Below are 17,982 nucleotides of genomic sequence, written 5' to 3' on the forward strand. Positions count from 1 at the left end.
GTGAGCCATTTAGGTTATTTCATCACAGATGGCCACAAAACTGTTTGCTTTTTAGCTTTTTGTTTGTATTTAGGTCCCTCTCAAATGTAAATGCAGAAACTTCTGCAAAAATTCTTGTAAGAAAGTTTGTGTATATTTTTTGTACAAAATGTCCTCTTAAGTATAAATAAACATATGTAACACACAAACATTGCAACTTCCATTCTGAGACAGGCTGATGAAAGGGAGCCGATCGTTAGGTGAGCGCAAAAGAAAACTGCAAGAAAACTAAGCTGTGAAAAAGTTGTACAGAGTTATGTAGCTGGTTTTTAGCTGTTTACACCAATACTGTATTTCTTTTTTTTAGGTGTACTAAATTTTTTTTTACTTTACATGCTACTTTTTTTTCCCTCCAGTACATATAACTTTTTGTAGGTTGTACAAAACGTGTAACGAAGAAGCATGGGCTTGGATTCTGGTTGTCTAGTTGTTCTACAGTACATTAATGACATTGAATTAAAAAGGGTAAGTAAGAGTATTAAAATAAAGCCATCATGTGCTGACTACACAGAAGCCTCTACTTGCTGAATACTTTAAGGTGCATTGCCTTGAACCTGAAAGTGTGAACAAGGACACGTGTCAGTGTCAGCGAAGGCCCTTCCCAAATCCCGTCTGGAGAAGAGAGTTGCTCAGTGACAGCTTCTGACGAATGGATGATTCGTGCAAAGGCTTCAGAAACTTGTTCCCACAGGTGCAACCTGACGTATGTCTTGAAATCTGCCTTTGAAGCCAACACCTGAGTGAATGAAACTTAGTTTCTTCCAAAAGCCTTAGAGAATGAAAAGAACAGTACGCTTGGTAGCATGGAAGAGCAATGACAGTACAGACAGTCCTGATCACCTGAGAATCTTTTTGTGGTGGTGGAGTCAGTGTTTGCCCTAATTTGAGGTATTATAAAGGACAGAAGACTTAGAGATTGATTAATATCTTTTGTCTTTGCCTATTTTCAACAGAGTCGGTATTTATAATTTAAATGCAGCAGAGAGCAAAATCCTAGCCAGAACATGTCCTTGTAATAGAATCAGCTGTTTCTCTCAGTCCATTACAGAGCACACTAATCACCCATCCGAACCAGAAGTCATTAAGCACAGTCTGCAGTTTCTCAAATCTGTGCTTGGGGAGCGAGTGTCTGTATTTTACCAGTACTTTAATTGGGAATGAATTTTCCTTTACTCTGAAACAGATCTCTTGGCACCATGTAAGTCTGAGTTATCCAACTGTATTAAATGTAAGACTGTTCAGAAATAAATCTGTGAAAGATGTTTAGATGTATCACATGCTTTTTCATATGAGAAATCTTAGAGGTCTGAAACCCTTAATTCACTCGACATTTTCCTAGTGTATGAGTCACCTGAGGGACAGGCCTGGATCTAGTTATTAAAAATATGCCCATGGATGAGGTCAGGCCGAGCTGATGAGCTCCAGCTCCGCTGGCTTTCATTCTGAAAGCAATAGGGGCTTCTTTTCCAAGGTCTCTTCTGCCTCCTCTAAGCCTGAAGATTTGGTTGCATACACCAGTAGAAACCTTTCACCACACCCAGTTTGATCTGTAAATTCATCTTGGGTTTGGCCTAGCACTACTTTGCAGTTTCCCGTTTTACATATTTTGCCTTCAGAGTCTTGTCGTGTGTGAACATGGCAAGGAGTGTCGTTCCCTCAAAGTAGTCTGAGATTTTAATTTTAGAATTAGGTCATGATTGATCGTTAGTAGTGTTCTTCTACCTCATCAAAATTAAGAGGCGCTTTTAAGTGCCAAAATAATTTTTTGTCTTTATAGCTAATTTAAATATTCCGAAACAAACGAAACCCGTGTTTGAAAGTATGTGTGCCAAGATGGTGGGAGAGTATGTTTCAATTTCATGTTTGCTTTTCATTGAAGATTTTATTTTCCAGGACTAGTTATTAAAAGGTAGTTCTAGAGGTTCTTTCTGTTTTAACTCTGAAGCAAGGCATGTTGTGGGTAATAGTGTCATAATTTATGGAAGTGAGGTTGTTTTACTGCTTTTCCGTCCTTCTAACCTCTTGTATTTCCAGGTGATTAAGCCATTGCTATATGCATAATACAAATGTAAAACTTTTGTGGCTGTTTTCTTCTGCTGTAAATATTATCTGGGAATGAAGTAATAGAGCCCTTTCTTTCATCACTTCTGGGAAGGATTTATGTTTGAGTTTGGCTGTAATTTGGGGTCCAGCAGATAAAAGCAGTATCAGACTGTTCACTTCTGAGTAAGTTTTTTTTGAGTGAATTTTTGAGTAAATTCTGTTGGCTGTTCACAAAGATGTAAATACTAGCTGGTATCTGTTTATTCAAGATTTTCATGTGGTGCCCAGCGCATGCACTTCTTCATAAAATGAGTGTTCATCCTTACCCCTGTGCCTTTGCAAAAATGAGCAGAGAACTTTTGGCCTGTCCCCCCTTCCCTGCTCGTGGTGGGAAGCAGAGATCCGAGAGGGATAAGCTGAAGAGCCTCATGTCGGCTAACTAAGCGGTGGAAGGTTGCACGTGCTTGTTCTGTAAATAATGTCCGTACAGAGCAGCTGTAATTAACTCCTGACCATAATGGATGCCTTGTGAGGTTACAGATGCAATCGGTCATACGCTAGATGAAGGCAAGGGAGCTTTATATGCTTAGAATTCCTTTTAGGACTAATTACTAAATATCTTTAGAATTGATTGCTTATGCTTTCAATTTCTGGAAGTGCTTTTGCGTGATGTATGTGGAATGGACTCTCTGCAGCTTCAGAGGAGGAGGGGAAGACTCCTCCACTGAGGCTTTTTGAGGAACTGGGAAGCGTTTCTTCCCTAGGAATGTCCACCAGAGTTGTACTATTAAGAAATTTGTCCTTGTTTCAGGGATGTTAAGCTGTTCAGCCTTCCTGAGAGATTGATTTGATGATGTGGATTTTCTTTTTATCTAAAGCAGTTGAAAATGTGCGGTTGTAAAAATAAAATTATGTTTGGGTGCTAAAAGTCTAAGCTTACCATAGACAAAGCAAGTCTGGAGACGCGTAGTACCTCTTCGGGGGAAAAAAAAACTGACTTCATTTCTGCCTAACTACTTTTCAAATACTTTGTAACTGAGGACTTGGTGAGAAAGGAACCTGACAGAATAAACAACCGTTTTGACTATTATGATAATTTTAATTGATGATAATTTTACTCTTGAGCTGAGACTGCATATTTTTTGGCCCAACTGCAGTGTCAGAGATTGTTTCTCAACCTATGTATTTCAATATAGTGTTTTTCATGACAGTGATCTGTGTTCACACTATGTATTACATTGCACCAAACGGATATGAGCTGATGAGCGCCTCCAGGAGTGAGATGCTCATTGTTTTATTTCTCTTTTATATAGAAAAGACCAGAAGGATGCCAAAACCCACCAAAATTGCGTTGGGCTTGATTACTCCAAGTTTTAACTTGAATAATGTATGTCTCAAGATTTTTATAAATAAAATCACTGGTCAGGTAGCCTGGATGTTAGCTCTCAATTCTTTTGGAAACCACCTTTTAAGGAGAAGATATATGTATAGTAGAAATGCCAGCTGACCTAATCATGGATTAATATTAGTACTGAGCCAGAACAAGGGAGAGAATGAAACTGGATTTGTTTATTTGTAATGCTCTTGGCATTTTTAGCAGCTGTGACTGTTTCCTTGTGATCGTTGCATGCCCAGTCTTGAGGGAATTTTTGGTGCAAGTCAAGGCAGAGTAATTTTAAGAGCAATTTCTAACAATAGCATTACAGCTGCAGTCCTGTTCGTCTCTGAGATGGCACACTTTTTTCTGTGTTTTCCAAATTTATGTAGAACATAACCTTTGGCTAAAATTACTCAAACTGGTGCAATCTGGCAAAATGGAAGGGAATTTTGAACAGTTGCTCCCACTCTTTTGGATGGCTCTTCAGTGCTGGGCATGCTATTTCGCGCACGAGGTAGATCAGTAATCTGCTTCATGGCCTTGTAGAACTGGAATTAACTAATGAGAAAAATTAATGAGACATCTGAGCTGTGCACTTTATTCCTCTCAGTACTCCCCCTCCCTTAGGCTAATTTGTGTAAATATGTAATATCTATAATGAAGATTTGGAGCATTTAATAAATATATTAATTTCTGAGATTTTAAAGTATGACCTGTCTGTATTTATGGAGAGCTGCTATACATCTCACTTTTTACGGAGTTGATCCATGCAGTTTGGGTGCCTGTGGCTGTTTATTCCAGCGAATAAGTTGTAATGGTCCTTTAAAGTTATTGCCATTGGATCTGTGGATTGACTGTTTTCGGAGCAAATTCGCCTTTTTTTTCCTCCCTTCTGCTCTGTTGTTTGTTCCTTGTTTCTGCATCACATCTAGAACTCTGGATTACTAATTACAAGCAGTAATCTTTAAACTTACTTATTCCTGCACGTTATCTTTTATGCAGTATGTTTTATTCAGAAATAAGTTTGGCAAGTGTATTTGAAGAGAGCTGCTGTTTCTTTTTTTTTTTTCTTTTTTTTTTTTTTTAGCCTGGAGGAAACCAATCAAGTCAGTAGCAAATTAGTTTACTGACATCTAAAGATTGAACAGCTCGGTTACTGTACCTGCTATTCTTAATTTGACCAGGCTTCTCAGAGGTTGTCTTTAATTTTGAGAAGCCACTCATTGTGTAACCTCGGCTAAAAAGCTTGAGATCAAATATGAAACCAGCTATTTGCTTTACTCTGAAAAGAGTCTGCTGCTTTATTGATAGCATGAAATTAGAGTGACCCTTTCCTCTTAGTGCTGAATAACGGAGATAGGGATGAGTCCTGGGGAGGAAATGTGACTTTGAGAATTGCAAGTCATTCATCGCTGCAGTTGCTGGAGTGATGTGGCCACCCTCTCCCTGGCTGCAAACAGCCCGCTCCTCGCGCGGGCGGTAGCTCAGCTGTGGCAGCTGGCTTGTTCCTGGGGTTGGGCAAATCTCCCTTCGCCTGCCTGAGACTGGAGTTTGCATGCATCGTTTTTACTGGCATCCTCTTATCCAAGCCACGATGTGTGGTTGCTGCTGTTGCTTTTCGTTACCATGGGTGGGTTCAGTCTGGCCCGTGGTGCACTGCACAATGTAATGCTTAGAGCAGCGGACTGCAGACTGTTGTATTTTGGGCTTCAGAAACATGATGTAATGTACAAAGCATGGAGCAGGCGCTTCAGCTTGCATAAAAAAAAATGTGGGGGAAGGGATATACTGAAAAAAATCTGAGAAAAGTGGGAGTTCTTATGTATTTTGAGATGTGCTCTGGATTCATTTGAGGTTAAGTAACTGATAGTCTTAATTTTATGGAAAGCCCTGAGGTTAAGTGGTATGAAAGATTAACAGGCAATGTTTAAAGCCATATGCCCTTAACAGGTTAATGCACAGATGTGACCTGGATCCTTAGCTTTACCTAGAAAGAAAGAGTTTTGTGTTCCTCAGGCTGGTGCAAGAGGGGGAAAATGGTTTGCTATATTTGGGAATTTTCGTTTAGTTTAAAGACCTTTTATCTTTATTTTCTTCTGTAGTAACTATATATTTTGAAAGAAAACCCAAAAGCTTTACTTTAGCTGACTGGCAAGAGGCTTCTAAATTAGAGAGGAGAAAGGCCAGGAGACGGTGAAAACGTTAAACGCATCATCGGCTGAGGCTTGACCGCTTGGTTTGATGAATGTTGTAAACTGATTACTTAGAGAAACAAGGATGCCTGTCAGCCAAACATCAGATTGCTTTTTTCGGTTGGTTTTGTGTGTTCATGCACTTTGCAAATGACATTTTTACTGACATGTAAGTTCTGTTGAAGTAGGTAAGTAATCCAAATAATATGTTTAGTTTGCTTGAATTATTTATAGGGTATTTAGGATAATACTGAAAAAGTAAACAGGTATAGCATTAGCTGTTTTAGTGCGTTGCACGTTGTCCCTAAGGCTCTAGCACCCTGTGGCCATGAAAGTGGGGTTTCTTTGGGAAGGGCTGTTCCCTAGCATTTGACTAGTATTGGGAATATGGGAAGATGCTTACCACTGGGCCTGCGCTGTCCATGGCGGTTTGCGTTTAGTGTGATGGCAAGTATCGTCTCTGAACAGTGCTGAGCAGGCTCTGGGAATTAAACTCTGTATCCTCTCAATATTTTGAAAGATACTGGAAAGTATTTTGGGTATTTGTTTTCTGTATTTTAAGCATTTCTGTAGTTAAGCAGATGATCTAACAATGTGATTCTGATTTTAGTTTCTAAAAAGGCAGTAAATTATAGAAAATAATATCTGCAGAATATTCTATAGATTAATCTGACATTCAACACAGATACAGTGTTAGTGTTGCTGTTTAAAATTCTTTGCCAATGAGTTTGGCAAATAAGTTCAGATGTAATCATCTCTTGAGAGAAATTGAAAAGTACTGTTTTTAATAACCGTTTACAATGATAAAGTGAGAAGAAGGAAATTATTTTTCTTGATAGGTTTTGATAGGAGAAAGTATGGGGTGTTTTTCTAATGACCATGAAAAACTCTTTCCTTTTAATCTGATGCATGGATTACAGTTTATGTCCTTGCATGGCCAGGTTGTATTTTCCATGAGCATTGAAGATTGTAACCCTCATTATAGCATTTCTGTAATGCAAATGGTTATATATAGAAAGAAATTTAATTAATCCCCTGCTGGTTGGTAGTATGCCCTAAAGCAAACAAAATCAGCAATGGAAAAAAATTAAGACGTGTGTGGTACCAGGTCAATGAGTGTCAGTGGAATTTCATCATCTGTGAAATATTAACTTACTAAGTGAAATGTATTTACTGTTATAGCTGTAAAAATATTTGTCTCTTATCCCTACTGGTATGATAGTGAGCCTACCATGCAAGAAAGCCGCGGTCAAAGGCAGTTTCAGGAATCATGCTGTCTGCTCTGGCAGAAATATTGAACATCCTGAAGGTAGTGATGGTTCTCACTTTAATTTGAAAGGACTACGTTTAAGCTGCCATCAGTGCGCACTCTAGCATCCAACTTTGCCTGTGGGTCTGTGCCATATGCGCAGCTTACATATTCAAGGACAAATTACAAGATTGAGAGAAAGTGACAATTTTGAGTGATGGGCTCCTGTTTTCTTTGCGCTTTCTGTTGGAAAGTTATGGGTCGTCTTGTAGGTCAATGAAGAAATAGATTTCCAGACTTTATTTTCATTTCATATAGTGTGCATATGTGTATGCAAAAAGCCAGTGCTCTTTCCACTCCCTGAAACAACTCTCTTTTAAAACATGGTTTCTGTATACGAAAGATCACAATAGAATACATTTTCAGCGTATATGCAGTCAACAATGTATTATGTAAGCAGACAAATCATGTTTAAAATGGTCAATATGTTTTCTGTTTTAGCTTCCTTGCTGCCTCTCCCATAGCAAACATACCTTACACAAGAAAATGATAGGGCCAGTGAGGATCCAGTCCTATTGCAGAACCTGAGCCGTGGTGTTACGGCGTCCAACTGATTTTGTCTGCATAACTTGAGATGACAAGATAAGCGGGAACGATAAGGGGCTCTTTTGAAGGAGGGTATGAGAACTGTCCTTTTATAAATTCCATGAAGCTAAATTTCTTTCTTAAGATTCATTTTTTAACTAGTTGTCTGAAAATCTGCTGCTTCTTTTGTCATGTAGAGATCAGGTTGCACATTTAATAATTATGCCTTGAAATATGGAACTGATGCAAAAAATTAACTTTCAGATCAGTCTGTTCCTGTCATTTAACTTCTCCAAGATTTAATACACTTTTTATTTTTCAGTGATGGAGGATCTGTGGCAGTAACTGTTTGTTCCCACTTCCAAAACTTGTGTGAATAATGTGTGACAATCTTCTTTCTTAAATTTTGCATCCTTGTGCTGTTTATCTCTTTGTATAAAGTAAATGCAAAAGGTAGATCTCCATTTCAAGGGTTATATTGTTGACCTAGAGAGCAGGTGGCACAGCGGTTGGCTGAAGTAATGCTCAGGGAGGCAGGTGTTGCTGTCTGAAGAGGCAGTTTGAAATGTTGTACATGCATGTGATGTTCTCATCAGAAAGGTGGTCTTAAATGAAAAATATCCTTAGTATAAACTAAAATATTTACTTAAAAGATTGTTGCTGCACCTTGGAAACAGTATGTCAGACTAGTTAGGCATAGCTCAGCAGTGTTTCATTAGTTATCTTATCTCTTTAAATGGGATTTTTTTTAAGGACGCATGGACCTGTAATGCCAGACTCCTGTGTATGGGTGGGTGGAAGCAAGTCAAGTCACAACACTTCGTTCACCATTTGGTATCTGACGCATCCCCAAATGAGTGTCCTGAAATAGGTCATCAGTTCTGACTGCAGTCTGCTCCCTTCTTGTTTCCTTTTCCAGGCATTTTCTTTCTTCTTCCCCGGGAAGCAACTTTTTAGACAGTAACTCACTGGTGAGTCAGGGAAAGCAAAGGCCACCAGCGCGTGCTCACAGTCATTTAATTTCCAGCTCTGATGCTTTTGCATTGGCCCCTCCAGTCCTGGCTTGGTTCAGAGCATTTTCAGAAGTGCCCTTGCCAGTTGTGCCTTGGAAAAGCAGGCAAGGGAGAGCAGGTGGGAGGAGGGAGCTTGGGATTCCTCCAGGAGAAGGGAAAAATGCTGCAGGGGTCGGGGAGTGGCTTGGTGGATGGCTCACAGGGTTTTGTAAAGGGGATTTTAAGGCTAACAGGAGATGAGGCGTAGTGAAACAACAGGTATAAAAATTGATTGGTTTGACTGTGGTCTTTGCTGTCAAGACCACAGAGGTATTAAATTTGAGCTACTGCCTATTGATTCCACAGCTGCGCTGGCTTTGTCAAGGTGCAGGTACAGACTGAAAGCGATTGCTACGCAGAGAGAATAATATTTATTTCAATTGCATTGACATGTCATCTATAAATACTTTTTTCCTTCCTGGAACTCAGTTGGTCACAGATTTTGAAAGATGATTTCATGAACAAAGCCCAAGTAATTCCTTTTTTAACCCTTTAAGCATTTAATCCTGAAATAGTTTCATTATAGGAAGTATTAAAGCTAATATTACATGAGTAAAACAAGTGTACAGTCTAGGAGAGAAAGCAGTTTGCCAGCTCTTGTTATTGCATCATGATTCCTGTAGTGTTATGTCTGCATCTTAGAGTCACAGTTACTGGAGTGGTGCTGTTTGACAGCAAAGTGTTATCTTTCTAAGTGTCTTTTCAGCCCTAATGACTAGAGCAAAGCTTGTAAACATGCTCAAAGTAAATGGGCTCAAAGGCTTCAAGGTAGATAAAGAGATTTAAAGGTCACAGTTTTCCTTTTTCAGCCAATACCATGAAATTTTAGGGCTTAACACATTCATTTTGAAAATTTCTGGGGTTGACAGTTTTGGAGTAAATGGAAATATGTCATACGAATAGAAGAAAATGCCCTTTGAAATAAAATATAAAATAAAATACACCTTTGTTAACACTGGGTCTTCTTTAAAATGGATAAGTTAAATATATCTGCTCACATGATGTAAGTAACATGCATATATATGTAATACACATAAACACACATGTATATAATAGTATGTAGTAAATAATTGCATATTATCTCTTCGTTTTCAATGCCAAAAAGCTTTCATTGCTACGTTAGCTTCATAGTTGGAAATTTTAAGTCTTTCTATCAAACGAGGGTGGAAGAAATACCTTTTTAGAATATAAAACACACAACCTGTTATAGATGCTACTGATTTATTATCTTACATACTTGAAATGTTTTGATTAGATCTTGACGAGTTTGTCTGATGATGAGAATTTATTTCTTGATGCTGTAAGCTGTCAGACTTGTGATAATTCACACATGAAATTTGCTCAGTACTGTTAAAGTGCAATGGAATTTCAAGTTGTAGAAAACTCATACTTGAAAATAATAACAAAATGTCTTAGGGTTTTTCTTAAATTCTAGTAACTAGAAGACTTTAGTACCTTTGAAGAACTTTACTGAATAATGTCCAATATATTATTTAACAATCTAACCATTGACAATTCAAAAATAACATTTTTAATTGCTTAAATCAACATGTACTCCATAACTAAATATATGAGTCAGAGGTTAACAGATTTTCATGGATGTTTCTACACTGACTTTTTCAACATTATGTGAAAATACTGTTTTTTTTTTTTCTTTTGAGGAAACAAAATACAATACAGGGACCAGTTTCCTGGGAGTCAGAAATTGAAGCTGGCTCCTTACGTGCTTTCCCTTCTGAATGAAAAGCTGAAAATCAGCAGACTAGAATCGGCATGGGAACAGCTTTCAGATCTTGTTAACTTGTGCTGTTCTCCATGCACCGGTTGCGCTGTGCATGGAAAGCATGCACTGATGCACTTGAGCATCCTTGTGAGTCTAAAAAGGAAATTAATTTTTATTTTGCAAGTTTGAAAGAAAATACATTTCAAAAGGCATTATTTGCATTTGATATCAGTAGTAGTGTTTTTTCTTTCCTGCAATATGAGCTTTAGCTGTACGCTGCCCTGCCTTTGACTCAGCTGTAGGGCTTCTGTGGGCTGGTGCAGCGGCGCTGAGCGGGGGCCTGCTCCCACCTAGCGGCTCCCGGCTAAAGCGCAGTGCAGAGCCTCCCCTGGGACCGGGAAGTGCCGAGGTGGCAATGTGAGGTGGAAATTGAAAAAGGAAAAAAAAAGAGGGGGGGAAAAAAAAAAGAAAAAAGAGATAAAACAACCAGCTGTTTTTTGTCTCGTTGCTGAACTCACCACAATCTAGGCTTTGTGCATACTCGTGGTTTATTTACTTAAAATAAAAATTATGGTGCCTTAAAATTCCCAATCTTCCTTTGTTTTTGCCACTTAGATGCAAAATGCTGATTCTAAGTGGGAGCTGTGTTTCTCTGGCCTTGCCTTTTCAGTGATAATGTACAATACAAGTAATGTGTATTTTTGAGGGGGCAGGGAGGAAGGCAGTTGCGTTAATTTTCCTTTTGGTGAGATTATGAGAACATGCGTGCAAGCAGATGCTAGGCATATTGCAGGCCACTGCTGAAAGTGGCTCGTGTATGATGCTGATGAGGTGTGTAGGACAGAATTAATTACTGACTTATCTGCCTATGCTTAGACTTGAATCTCAAAGTTGTATGTGCTCCGTTGAGCGCTTAAATAGTTTTGTGACTGCAAAGGCAGCATTCAGACGAAATGAATAGCTTTTGTATCCCAGGCTGCTGTGCTGTGAATGGGGGGCAGTTTCACCTCTCACATGCTGCATGCGCTACACAATTATAAACCGAGCATGCATTCAGAAATTGCCAGTTTAATATTAGTTTAGCCTTGGTCATTTACTGGTAAATAGCTGAGTAATGCACGATAATGTGTAATATTAACTCTAGGTTTTCATTCTTTTCTTTTTTTTTTTTTTTTCCAGAAGGAGCTCAGTCTCCCCAGAAGAGGAAGCTTGTAAGTATAATTATTCTTCATTCATTACTTGGTTCCTTTTAAGCATGCGTAGCTCTGGAGTTGTGGAGATGCCATAAATGGGCGGATACACCAATTTCTCTGTTAGTGTTTTAAAGCATCTGTCATGCACCTGGAAACTGCTAGCTCCTATTGCTCTGAGATTAAAGCCTCTATTCATTTCCTGAAGCATAGTAGGAGAAGGAGTAATAGTGTAAGCTTACTTCTAATTAGCAGCTTGAGCTGATCCTGATCTGGAAGGAGCCTCTTATAAAGAAGTTGCAGTCACCGGTGTTGCTTGCACTGGCACCATGGAACTGATTCTGCACGAGTTGCTGATTATTTGTGTGATATGAACAACTTCGATCGCTGCTCTTCAAGCAGTCTGTGTTGACACATATCTAAGTAGACAATTGCTGGCCCATGCAGGTGTTTGTGGAGCAATTAGTGTAATAGAGAGATTTCCGCAAAGTAGCAAAGGATGAAAAAATAGACTTTTAAAAAGGCAGTTTAAACCAACAGCATTTTTCTAATATTATACTTCTTGCATCATGATGTTCAGTGTTTTAGTGAAGTAACTGTGTTTTTTATGATGTGATGAGAGAGCTTAGCTTCTGCTAAGCTTACAGATTTCTGGTGGAATAAAATTACAGTATTGGTTGCATAGCATAAGAAAAAGTATTCATGCTGGTGGTAAGCTGCTATTGTATTTTGATTTTAAATTGTTTCTAAAAGCTTGTATATTACAAATATGAAGCTCACAAAAACACATAACAATTCTTCCTCAGGTTTCTGGTTTTAATGAGAATTAATTTTCAATTTTCTAATGTAAGCTCTCTCCTTTGTATAAGAGGCAGTGTTTGGAAAATGCTGTGTGGTGCCAGTGATTCAGTGCTGAACAATACAGTGGATCAAAAGGCTTTTTAAATGAGGCATGACCAAACCTTTTTTTAGTTCAGTTCATATGACAATGTTAAACCAGTCACTGAGTTATTTAAAGCAGAACATGGAACTCTCACTAATTTATTTAGCAGTGTGCCTTCAGTGCTAGCTTAACTATATTTGATAGATTTTTATGACCAGTGGTGTTCATAATCTGAAGACTGTGAAGGTTATTGGAATACAACCCAGGTATAAGTGAATGGTGGAGTACTGAGTTACCAGTAGGTTTTTTTTTTTTTCATCTAAATTTGTACAAAACTTTTGCAACTGAAATTGAGGATGCCAAAGGTTTTTACTTTCCTTGGTCAAGCGTGGAGGTGGGTATGATGCAAAACTACTCATGAATGTGCATTTGAATTATTTGAGATACAAATGAAGTACTTCATTTGTATAACGTTTTATTTAGTAGTATAGTAACTGAATAAAACTGAGAACTACTGAATATTTGAGCTGTAGTACCACATTGCTTTAACATACTGAGTTTTCATGGTTTCACTTGCATCTTCTTCCATGAGTGAGTGCCAGTTAAGCCATTGTTATGTGAAGAAATTTAACTGTGTCCAGGCCCCAAATTTTAAGTGTGTACCCAGGCCATAAATTTTAAGCACGAGGTTGCTGCGAAACTGAAAATCTATGAAGAACGGAAAGGTGTTCGGTCAGCTTCAGGCATTACCTAATTGATGGATTAATTGTTTTCTGGAGTTACAGATTCTGTTGTTCATGTCTACCAAATGATTTTTGTTTGAAAAGTGTAAGTATTTAACAAGTCAGTACTGCATTGTGGCTTATGTATCTCTCTGTTGCTGCCTTTCTAATTAGCATATAGACTCGCTGAAAAGCATCTTATGGAGCTGATGCACAAGATTTACATATCACTATATCAGAGTGCTTAGTTTATTAAAAAATAATCTGCCGTTACTCTTTGAATGAGGAATTAGAGAAATTCCTATCAAGGAAGGCTGTAATTATAAATCGGTTAAACCATTCTTGTCAAAAAAAAGATGGCCTAGCAATGTGTGCTTAAATGTAGACTGTACGCTGTTCTCAATTCTTCTGGAGGCTTTTCCGATGCTTGAATCGAGTTAACAGAGAACTTTATATGGTTTAAAAAAGAAGAAAAAAGAAAAAAGGAAATAAAATTTATTCAGAAAAGATAATGTATTGCTGTAGGTAATGGATAGGGGTAGTTATGGATGCAGCTAGGTTCGGATTCACTGACTGTCATTCATTGACTTTATTCGCTGGCAGAATTAGGAATCGGCAGATGGATAAAGTATCTGGCTTGGAGCCAGAGATCCTCAAGAGGTGCATCCCTTTTCTGCACCCACCCCAGCCTTTGCTTGGCATTCAGTAGCAATTCTAGTATAGAGAAGCACAGAGCCACTCTGCATTTACCTGGGTGCTAGTCTGGAGCCTGGGATGCATTAACTGCTCTGAAAGGGTCGTCTTTGGGGAGGAATGGTCTATGTTTTCCGGCAAGCCAGAGGCTGAAGGAAGCCTTGATATAGCTGGCAGTGGTTTTGACTGCCTTTTGAGTTAGACCGGTCTTTGACTGTGGATTAGTTAGCGCGTTTATCTCTGCTGAAAGGAGAAAGGAGAGTGCTTCCTGACAGTGCTTCTAAATTTTTCTTTATTCGGCTTTCATCACTTCATATTTGCCTGGATCAGCATGAGTAGTCCCTATTTTTGTACAGGAATTGATTGTAGGCCTGGGCAACAGCCGACATTGCCCTTGCTTGTACTGTGCAAAAGAAGTGGAGTTGGACACCTCAGTATTTTTAACCAGAGAGCCTGAGTTTTGCCCCCTGAAGAAGGTCTCCTGTCCAGCCTGAGGAGGGTGCGTGGTAGGATGGGTGATGAGCAGCTCCTCCTCCACGGCAGCAGCAGAGACCGTGCGCACAGCCTTGGGTGATGGCTCTGCTCGTGGAGCAGAGGACCTTAGCATTTATTTAAAAAGCAATCTGCACAACACGAGGTGTGGCAATTCTCTGCAAGGTGACATTAAGAAGAATGCCTAATTATTGAGATATTGTTTAGTTGTCAGTGTGCTTACATTGCATTTGTGTGGGGGGCCTGTGTTTAACACGCTGAAGGAAATTGTGTTTGTCTTGAGTTGTAGGCTGCAAAGAGTTTGAATAATACAAGCATTAGAATGTAATCAGTTGTTCCTGTTTTCTCTCTGGTGTGGTTCAACAATCTACGTTCAGAGTTTTCCGTCAATAAATGATGCATATAAATGTATTAGATATGTTTGCCCCATGATTTTGTTCACAAAATATAATTACCATTCATGAATGTTTTCTGTTATTTCAAATAGCGACTCTGAAACGATAGACTCAAAACTTTGATCTCCTTCCTATTAGGATGTGATTTAATTATTTGCACCCGCTACTCTAATCTGTTCTTTTGGTGCTAGTGTACATAGACATTGTTTTTTGGCATTGTTGGCTTCAGTTTACAAAGGGTTTTGATGTGCACCTGCATGTGAGGTACACTGGAGACGTTCCAGTCTCGCGGACCGCGGAGCGTGGTGAGGCTTGGATGAAGCGGTTGTGCAGTCACGTATATAACAGCACCTTAGCATCCAAAAGACAAGGCTGTAAACTGCAGAGTTTCAGTGTGGTTGCAAGATGCACAACACAAGGTGCATCACTATAACTTCTGATCACCTCCTTGGCTAATTGCTAGTCACTAAATTTAGTTGGGGTTGCATTTGAGCCATCTGCTTTCTTACTTGGTGTCCCATTTTTAAGAAATTCAGTTGTTTATAATAAGAGCTTTATTGACCTGTTCAGTTTTTTGTGTGAAGAATATGGATTTATATCTGAGATCCTCATGATTTCTTTGACAGGGTTTCTAGCTTGGATTGCTGTAATCCTTGTATTATCTAGAAGTAAAATTATTATAGTCCAGAATATTTATATGCAGTTAATTTTTTTTTTTTCCACAACAAGCAGCGTTTTGGTGATATTGAAGATACCTGTCATCAGAGACCAAATGCTTGCCTTGCTATGTAAGATTAATTACAGTGTGATACAGGAAGAAAAAAAGTATCATAATTAAATAATTCAAATACTGCAAGCTGCTATTTTGTTGGTGATAGGTGCTGGTATGAAATAACATTTACCTTAAGTTTTTATGTCTGTCTTCATGAAATGTGTTAAACAGCATAATACTGTTTGACATGTATGTGCAAGGCTGCTATGGTAGTCTTAATTCCTTTTAATCTCTATTTACTGTAAGACATTTGAGCCCACTATGGGGCTCGTTGTCTCTCTTGTTCTCTTTCATTTCCTCTCTTTTAAAGCCTCCAAAGCTCCTGAGTGTCTTCAGCCCTAGACATTTCATAGGATGCTTCATTAAACAGGTTTTAGTAATATTTTATATTTACCCCAGGCTTCCTGACAGTAAAATAGCATATAAACACACACCAAGGACGTTTGTTGGGAGGATATGCTGAATACCAGTTCATTTCGGCTTCTAGTTGTGCTGAGTTTAAACTGTGGTGCTTGGACCTCGGCAATGACAACAGATTTGATGGCAGGAAAAAATTTTCCGGACTTCAGTACTAGTTTCTTTATGCTGCCCTGCTGAGGTGCCAAAAAATCAAAAATAACCTGGTGCTGTTAAGCCCACATGTGGGGCTGGCTCTGGAGTTCCTCCCACAGGGCTCCACAGTAGCTTTCCTGTTGGTATATTAGGCTTTAACAATCATTTGAAAGTACAGTTTTTATAAAAAGAGGTAATTCAGTGAATGAGGATTTTAGTGTTCTGGCTGTATTGTAATATCAGAGATGAGTTTATGAAGGTTTTCTGCAAGGATTTAGAAGTGAGAAAAGCATTTTTAATACTGGATTTTCACTGCTTAATCCAGAGTCTTGTTTCAGCACCGTAATAAAATTCTACCCAACAAATACGAAGGATCGCACTGGTGCTTTCTGTTGCATGTTGCACTTGCTTTCTCTGAAGGGCGACTGGTGGTGTGAGGAAGAGCCACCTAAGAAAGCAGAGTCTCTTGACTTTCTGGGCTATTTTTTGAGATGGACGATTTGTTTTTGTTAAGAAACATAGCTATTGAAAGATTGTAATCTTGTCGTATGGGGCACCCCAACTGTAATTTGAATCATGGGAGGATCTGAAGGTAGGAACTGTAAGCAGGAATTGGACTTGTTTGAATACTTGTGAACAGCAGGCTTTACATGCCTGTTTTAAATAAGATCTTTAAAGGAAGTGATGTCACACTTTGATTACAATCTAGTAAAGATATATGTTTTGATTTTTTTGGGAAAGCTGGCTTTTTGCAAATACACATTTTAAGAATGTTGCACACTGTTCTGTGGCAATCTTGTTAGTAGCATGAGATTGATTTAGAGTTGATTGAAATTACCATTTGCAAGCAGAAATGCAAGACTCGCATTATATAGAGAACACTATATCCTAAAAAAGGTGGGCTCCCCCTACCCCCCCTCCACCCAGTATTTGACTCCTTGGGGGGTGCTGACTGCTTGGTCTACGCTGTTCTGTTTGCAGTGTCACAGCTTATAAAGTTTGTAGCTGGAGCGCACCTTGGTAGTTGCATTTTGGTAGGAAAACGAATAGATGGCAAATTAAGGGCACTAACGATGCTTTTGGATTGAAGTTGTGTGTGTGTGTGCGTGTGTTCTTAAGTAGATCGAAATCCGCAAAAGGGATAGTTAGCGTGCGTCCTCCGCAGCGGAGGGCAGCTGTTCCTCTGCGCCGCTGGTGGCCTCGCGAGGGCTTTGGGGGGTGCCGCGGCTCTATTCCTAGCTCGGTGTGAGGCTGCAAGCTGCTGTGCGAGATTTCTGCCAGAGCCCTTTCAAGCAGGCCATCGCTCCCCTTGGCTCTCCCCTCTCCTTTTGGTTTGGTGACAGCGACGGTTGCTGCTCCTCGAGGCTCCCAGAAAGTTTGGCGCCGATTTGCTCTGCGAGCGGTGTCGGGGGAGTATCGCCGTCCGTGTGACCGCTCCGGCTGTTAGTTCGGGTGTTCGACTCCCCTGCGCCGCTGCTCTGTCCTGGTGGGCTTTGCTTCCTCTCGCCACGTGCTATAAATAGAGCCGTGGCAGGTTTCTTTAAAAATAATGAGGTTTTGACGTGAGCCGTGTGATTGATCAGGACCGGCACTGAGCTCGGAAGGTGTCGATGACACCGGGGGTGTGCGAGGAGCTCAGCGTGGGATCAGGGCTCCCTTCTCAGCTTTAACCCTCCGGCTCCGGCAGGAAAGGCCGTGTATCGCGCAGCGCCATGATGAAGCGGCGGAAACAGCGACTTGGAGCCCCTTCGCTGCGGATCCAGTAAGGGCTATTGGGAAAAATGAATTGCGCTCGAACATTTCAAAATAAAACTGTTAAGGAAACAAGCCAGGATTTTCTTGTGGCCAATGAACATCGTTTTTATTTCAGTTAGTTTTATTTATCGGTCATGCTTGTTTGTCTGTACACAAAATCTCATTTTGAAAACTTTGAAGTTTTATTTCTATGAAGCATAAAGTATTGCTTTAAAAAAAAAAGCAATATTTTAAGTGTTTGTAGTTGGGTACATTGTAGTTTTATAA

General features: G+C 39.5%; 1 protein-coding gene across 10 annotated transcripts in view; it reads left to right on the plus strand.

Annotated features, from left to right (window-relative positions):
- The window catches only part of MAST2 (microtubule associated serine/threonine kinase 2), a 208,041-nt gene that overhangs the window by 73,842 nt on the left and 116,217 nt on the right, over window positions 1–17,982 (plus strand). For all 10 annotated transcript variants that reach the window (XM_068953003.1, XM_068953009.1, XM_068953004.1 and 7 more), the window contains one exon: window positions 11,441–11,472. In XM_068953003.1, coding sequence (XP_068809104.1) covers window positions 11,441–11,472 — 32 coding nt within the window. The remainder of the gene's footprint in view (window positions 1–11,440; window positions 11,473–17,982) is intronic.

This window comes from Struthio camelus, chromosome 8 (genome assembly GCF_040807025.1).
Source record: "Struthio camelus isolate bStrCam1 chromosome 8, bStrCam1.hap1, whole genome shotgun sequence".
NCBI lineage: Eukaryota > Metazoa > Chordata > Aves > Struthioniformes > Struthionidae > Struthio > Struthio camelus.